Source organism: Humulus lupulus, chromosome X (assembly GCF_963169125.1).
Source record: "Humulus lupulus chromosome X, drHumLupu1.1, whole genome shotgun sequence".
Taxonomy (NCBI): domain Eukaryota; kingdom Viridiplantae; phylum Streptophyta; class Magnoliopsida; order Rosales; family Cannabaceae; genus Humulus; species Humulus lupulus.
Window position 1 is genome coordinate 7,869,882 of NC_084802.1, and position 7,181 is coordinate 7,877,062.

The 7,181-nt window shown below is 43.1% G+C and overlaps 1 protein-coding gene across 2 annotated transcripts; it reads left to right on the forward strand.

The window, feature by feature from the left end:
* The first annotated feature begins 228 nt into the window (after positions 1-228).
* On the forward strand, positions 229-4,194 carry LOC133804134 (uncharacterized). Of its 2 annotated transcripts, none has more exons than XM_062242293.1 (5): positions 229-658; positions 1,512-2,369; positions 2,473-3,264; positions 3,370-3,887; positions 3,976-4,194. In XM_062242293.1, the coding sequence occupies exons 2-5, from the start codon at positions 1,512-1,514 to the stop codon at positions 4,115-4,117; spliced, it is 2,310 nt and encodes a 769-aa protein (XP_062098277.1). In that variant the 5' UTR covers positions 229-658; the 3' UTR covers positions 4,118-4,194. The 2 variants fall into 2 exon arrangements, with proteins under 2 accessions (XP_062098277.1, XP_062098276.1); XM_062242292.1 differs by having other exon boundaries at positions 230-658; positions 2,449-3,264.
* The last annotated feature ends 2,987 nt before the right edge of the window (positions 4,195-7,181 follow it).

Below are 7,181 nucleotides of genomic sequence, written 5' to 3' on the forward strand. Positions count from 1 at the left end.
ATGACAAAACTATTTTACTCTTTCAATACACCCTTTTCTTCTCAAATACAATATCATTTTCACTTGTTGTCGTTTCTGTCACTCCGACTACATTAGCTTCATTTTCAAGAGTTGAGTTTGAATGAGCTAAGTGAACTACCGTTGCAATCATGCTTTTAAAGTATTTGATAGAATTACTAAATGACATTTCGCTGGTTATTGATAATATAAGGGAAATTTGACTTTTTATGCTTAATAGTGTAGTGTAATACAAAATAATGCTAGGCATTTTTAACATTACAAAATAATGCCAAAATTTTTGCTAGTACCCAAAATACCCCTGTCACAATTCCCCCCAATCCCAGTTTTGATTCTCCCTCTCTCTCTCAAACTCTCGGTCACAAACTCCCAACCCCCCGACCATTGAACTACCCAAATCTCCCCATCGGTTTCTCAAGCTTTCTCAAGCTTTCTCTCTCTCTCAAGCTTTCTCTCTCAAACTCTCGGTTCGAGTCCCCGTCGCGGCCCCCGTCGAAGTCGCGTTGCCCCCCGTCGAAGCCGCGCTGCCCCCCGTCGAGCCCCCGTCACAGCCCCCGTCGAAACCCCGCGCCTCCGTCTTGCCTCTCGCCGTCTGTCATCCAAAACCCACGGTTCAAGTTTCTCCATACCCAAAACAAAGGTAAGCTTATTGTTTGTGTTTGTGTGTATGTGTATGGATTAGTGTGGAATTGTTTGTGTATGGATTAGTGTGGGATTGTTTGTGTGTATGGATTAATCTGGTTTGTTTTGGGTATGGAATAGTGTGGGAATGTTTTAGTGAAGCCTGGGATTTTTGTGGGTCTGTAAGGTTGCTCGATGGGAGGTTCGATGCATGCTCGATGGGGGTTCGATGCATGCTCGATGGGGGTTCGATAGGTTAAGACATTAAGGGTTCCAAGTTTAGGTTCGATGCTCGATGGGGGTTCGATGCATGCTCGATGGGGGTTCGATAGGTTAAGCCGTTAAGGGTTCCAAGTTTAGGTTCGATGCTCGATGGGGGGGTTCGATGCATGCTCGATGGGGGTTCGATAGGTTAAGTCGTTAAGGGTTCCAAGTTTAGGTTCGATGCTCGATGGGGGATCGATGCATGCTCGATGGGTTGTGTATTTTTTGGGTTCGATTCATGCTCGATGGGGTTCGATGCATGCTCGATGGGTTTGGTATTTGTTGGGTTCGATGCTTGTCGATGTTGGTTCGATAGGATAGGCCTTAGGGGTTCGATGGGGTAGGCCCATTATGGGTTCCGGGTTTAAAACTAAGAAATTAGATGCATGCTCGATGGGGGTTCGATGCATGCTCGATGGATTGGGTCTTATGTTGGGTTCGATGGTGGTTCGATGCATGCTCTAGGGGTTCGATAGGGGGTTCGATGGGTACTCGGGTTGGGGTTCGATGGGTGTTCGAGATGGGTTCGATGGTTGCATGTATGTTTATTTATGGATTTTTCATGCGACTTTATTTAACTGTATTATTGTTATCTTTATTTTTTGCAGATGCCGAAGTATCTTTTACCCTTGACAGATCACTTTCCTGGACGAGTCACATATAGGGGCAATGGTTACTTTAAAACAATCAAGGACAAGTTTGAGGAGCTCGGGTTGATAGAAAGGGTGAAGGAATCCCCATTCAAACAATTTTTCATGGCTGAGAAATTGGACTTCTCTGCATCTCTCATGCATCAATTAATGTTGCGCAAGATCCAGTGCTTCAAAGAGGATGAGTTGCATTTACATTTGGGATCTAGACCCTGCAGATTTGGTAGAGGCGAGTTTGCTTTGGTTACGGGGTTGAACTTCAGTTCCGGGCCATCTGAGACTGATTTGAAGAAACACTTGACTAGTGACCGCTTAATCAAGGAGTACTTTAATGATGAAGAAACAGTGAAGTTAATGCATTTGGAGGCTGCTTTAAAAAACTGCACTATAGTTGAAGATGCCTACAAGTTGGGCCTATGTTTCTTTGTTGAGGGGGTTTTACTTGCACGAGAGGGCAAGTTAAATGTCTGGATAGATTCGCTGAAGATGGTGGAGGACACTGAGTACTTCTTTACTTACCCATGGGGGAAGGTGTCTTTTAACAAGCTTATGGATTCATGTAAGAAAGACATGCATCATCAGAAAAGGAACTATGAGAAGAAAAAGGAAGTTAAGGGGAAACAGAAAGAAGCAAAATACAGTTTGTATGGTTATGTCCCTGCATTGCAGTATTGGGCATATGAAGCCATCCAGCAGTTTGCACGTGAGTATGGTATTAACCATGGAAACCAGTTTCCGAGGATGCTTAGTTGGTCGAGCAATAAGGAGCGTCCTATTTCGAAGGCCGACCTTGCACCGATGTTCAAGAAGACGAGTGTAAGTTCTGCTATATTATGTCAAAATAGAGTATTCTTTGGTGGTTTCAAACTGACTTAATGCTTTGTATTTGATGCAGTTGATTGTGTTGTCCATGTTGAAGCCCCGGCCTTCGGAGATAGATTATTATAGCGCTCTGACGGAGGGTGATGCTCCCTTGTATCCCGGGTTGGGCCAAGAAGAAGAGGTAGAAACTCCCACTGATTTTGAGAAGGTGGCGGAGATAGCTGCTGAGGTTGCGAAGGCAGCAAATATTTTTGTTGATGGCCCTGATGATGAGGATACCCCAGCCCCCATCGACCCCACACCCTCGGCCCCAGCCCCATCGGTACACCCCAGTCCTGATCAACCTGATTTACGGGAGGTGTTGGAGAGGTTGGAGCGAGTCGAGAGTCGTCAGGATACCATCCTAGAGAACCAGGCGGTCATCATGGATGTTGTCAATAAGATCTTGACATTCGTACAAGATCTTCCAAATGATTCTGATTCTGATTCCGACTCACTTGACCTCCCAGATGATTTTGTCTCACATGACATAGGCACTCCTCCCCCGATAGTACTCACAGCAAATCCTGAGACCCCAGGTGTTGCTATTATAGAACTTGGGGATGCTGCTGGTGTAGAGTTTCAATTGGCCAAGAGGAAAAGACGCAAACCTAAGAAATTTGAAGACTACACCGACCCAACCAGAAAGAAAGATCGTTTGGATGCGATTGATGACGTGCCATTAGTCCTCGACCCTCTAAAGAAGCCACTTGCTACACAGTACAGAACGGTCGGCAAGTGGTTGCTTGGAGATATTCCGAACAAGACGAAGAGGGATGTCCAATCTGGTGTGTATGGTCCGAGTTGGTTTCTGACGATGAAGACACCACAGTTTTGGATCGATGATGGGGTAAGTAATTTTATTAAATTTATTAATATTTGTTATCTGGTATAAGCAGTGGGTTCAATAGGGGTTTCGATAGGCTGATTAATTACTTTCCAATCATTTTTGCAGCATATTGATGCGGCCATGCATATGCTACGTAGGCGTCGACAGTTCTATCCCGGGGCGTATCGGCAAGATGGTGTTGTGATGAATATTATGTTCTCACAAGTGGTACCGGCTCGTTATGATGCATATCAGACTGCCAAGGAAGCGGATAAGAAAAGGTTTTTGTGGGATTCAGATGTGATATCAATGATTACGGGAATTGACAATCAATTTCTGGCATCGTGGAAGGGAGTAGACACTGTATATTGGTGCCAGAACTACCTTCAAGCGCATTGGTTTGCAGTTGAAGCCTCCATTTCTACTTGGACTCTGAATGTTTATGATTCGGACGTGACCGTGATAAGTGATAAACAACTGCAATCTTTTATGAAGTCATGGTCTACTTTGTTCCCATCGTTGTTATTACAGTCACAACTTTTCAAGGACGACCCTCGGTTGACGATTCCACCTGGAGCTAAAAGATGCAAAGAGTTCAATGTGCACCGCATGCCAGTTGATTCAGTACCCCAAACCAAAGTCAGGTAAACAAAAGTCTAGTTTTTATTCAAGTTTTTTAAATTAAATTCCATGTTGATTTTGTTACTAATGCAATTTATGTTTTGGTTACAGTGGAGATTGTGGTGTGTACGCCATCAAGCACATCGAACACTTATTGGGTAGGCTACCACTTGACACGATTTGCGATGACAACATGGAGTTGTTCAGAAACAAATGGACAGTTGACTTATGGTATCAGAATGTTAGACATTGAACATTCTCATGTTATATTTATTTGCTTAAAATGTAGATTTTTAAGAAATTTTTTTGAGTCGAGTATCTTTTTATTAACGACAATTAACAACCAAAATTCATTAACGACAATAAAAAAAGAAAACGAAAAATAACCTTCAACTTCAAGTTTAAATAAAATACAACAAAAAATAAACTCAAAGCCGAGCTTTGCATGAGGATTTGTTGTGGCCACGACCACCACATCTACTACACTTACGCATTGTAACTGGTTTTTCCCCGCCAGATGGCCAACGATTTGTCCTTGGTCTTCCTAGCTTTGGTTTTTTTGGGCGACCAACTTGTTGTTTCTCTATGGGTACACCAACTACCATATTCTTAATGTCATCTGGAAGTATCCAGTCATCCTCGTTCCCAGTTGGGTAAATGGTTTCTTTGTACGAATTCCTCCATGACTCAATGGTGTAAAACGGTGAACACAAGGAGTAAAGGTTCACTCCACGCTCTATAGCTGCTGCAGCTGCATGGGGACAAGGTGTGCCTATGAGCTGGAATACCCCACATGAGCATGATTTCGTCATCAAATTCACCTCAGCATCGCTGTCTGCACCAGTTACATGAAACTCGAATTGACCAAGGGCATAGACATTCATGAACCTTCCTTTGTCAGCATTGTTCGATACATCTGCCTCCATCAGGGTGGATAATTTGGTGGTAGTCTTCTCTGTCACACTACGTCGTTCAGAAAACCAAGACTGTAGTGTGAACCGAATGAATTCTAAAAAAATTGTAACTGGAAAGGTTCTTGCATCCTTGGTCTTGTTGTTGAAGCTTTCAGCGTAGTTGCTAGTCATTATATTGTATCGTTTTCCAGGAAAGAAAGGACGAGACCACTTATCGAAACCAATTCCCTCCAAATAGGCAGCTATAGGAGGATCCATTCGCTTAATATTTTCATAATGCTTTAGAAATTCCGTCTTCTTCCATGCATAGGCTGCTGCCCACATCTCACTGTGACAGTGATCAGTCTTGAACTTGGCTTTCACATTCATACTGATGTGATGGTAGCATGCGCCGTGGTAGGCATCAGGAAAGACAACCTCTAGAGCATGAATAATACTCGCATGCCTATCTGACACGAAAGCCAAGTCATCAACGTCCCCAATGGCTTCCTTCAACTTCGTCATGAAATATTTCCACGAGTTGTGGTTCTCACTATCCACCAACCTGAAGGCAATTGGATATAAATGACTATTCGCATCCAAAGCAACGGCACATAGCATGTGGCCACCGTACTTATTCTTCAAGAACGTGCCATCCACACATATCACAGGACGACAAAATCTGAATCCTCTCCTACAAACTCCAAGGGCAAAGAAGCAATATAGGAAACGACCATCTTCAGTGACAAAATCAGTAATTGTACCTGGATTCTTTTGCTGCAACATGTGCAAGTAGGATGGCAACTTGCAATACGAATCCTCATATGTCCCCCTAACATACGTAAGTGCCTTCTCTCTACATCTCCATGCCTTTTCATAACTCATATCAATACCAAAATTTTTCTTCATATCCTCCTTTATGTTGTTTTCCATGTAACTGGTCCCATCAACTGCGTATTTGTTCTTTATGAGGTGTCCAACGACCCACGGTGCAGCTTGACGATGACCTTTTTGTCGCACTTCTAGTGAGCATGTGTGTACGCTCTTGTATACCGTGATCTCAAACATGGGGGACATTGGTTGTTTTTTCCCTCTCAATCTCCAACAACAGTCAGGATCTTTGCATGTGATATACCACACGTCAGTACCAGACTTTTTCACCATATACTCAAAGTTATTCTTCATTGCAAATAGAGCAGCTTTGGTTTTTAAATCATTCTTGTCCTCAAAAGTCTTCCCAACATATATTTCTCCCATTGGTCCACCAGATGATGAGGAATGGGTTTTAGCAGATGCCTCAATATCTTCTTTTGTAAACATTGGGGCACTCCATCTGGTGTGATCTTCTCTTGATACAATTGTCTCCCTCCACCCAGTGTTATCTTCTATCCTAGCAGGTTGATTACTGCTTCGAGCAGGTGCTCGGCGTCCTTGAGTTGGGAGAGGTGCCTGTGCAAGAGGCAGTCCTGACTCTTCTTCTACTTGTTGGGCTTGGGAAATGTTTAACTCCTCATTTGAAACATCTGCACTATAATACGAGTCATCCTCGGAACCATCATCATTATCTTCAAAGCAATTACCAACTGGATCATCATTCACATAGGGATCGTACTCATATGCCTCAAGCACACCTGTGGGACCTCCTTGTGGTATATCAAGCTGAATAGTAGCCATCGGATCAGTAACTGGAACAAAAGTGCCCACCTCGCTAAGATGCTTGTAACTGCTACCTGCAAGAGATGGATCGATACTAGTCGTGTCTTTTTTGTTCACACTAGGAGAAGGATCTGATATGAAATTCTTCTTAAGTGGAGTCACACATAAGACTACCCGTTCATTCAAGCTTATTCCTAAGAATACACGAACTTGACGATCATTCTTCAATTGAACCGGTGCAAATGGTTGCTCGCCGCATACGTATGGCACCTCGAGTTTCAATTCATACACCTCTCTATCCACCTGAAATGTCTCGTGCAGTATGTCAAGTAGTTGCAAGTAAGTGACATCATTCTCTACTGGTATCACTTCACCTTCAGCATCCTTAAAATACCATTTCCTACCATGCATTTCCCAAACACCGTTGTAAGAAACAAATACGTAAACAGTAGAACCTGAAATAAAAAAACACAAACACAAATGGTATTTTAATGATGTTGAAAAACATGACCATCGAGCTTGCATCGAGTAGCTACCGAGTAACCATCGAGCACAACATGCAACGTAAAAAAATATGTGCAATCGAGCTTGCATCGAGCATCTATCGAGCATGCATGAAAAGTGAGAATGCACATTACCATCGAGTACCCATCGAGTAGGTATCGAGTACCCATCGAGTACAACATGCAACGTAAAAAATGATGTACCATCGAGCTTGCATCGAGCAGGCATCGAGCATTTATCGAGCATGCATGAAAAAGTGAGAAT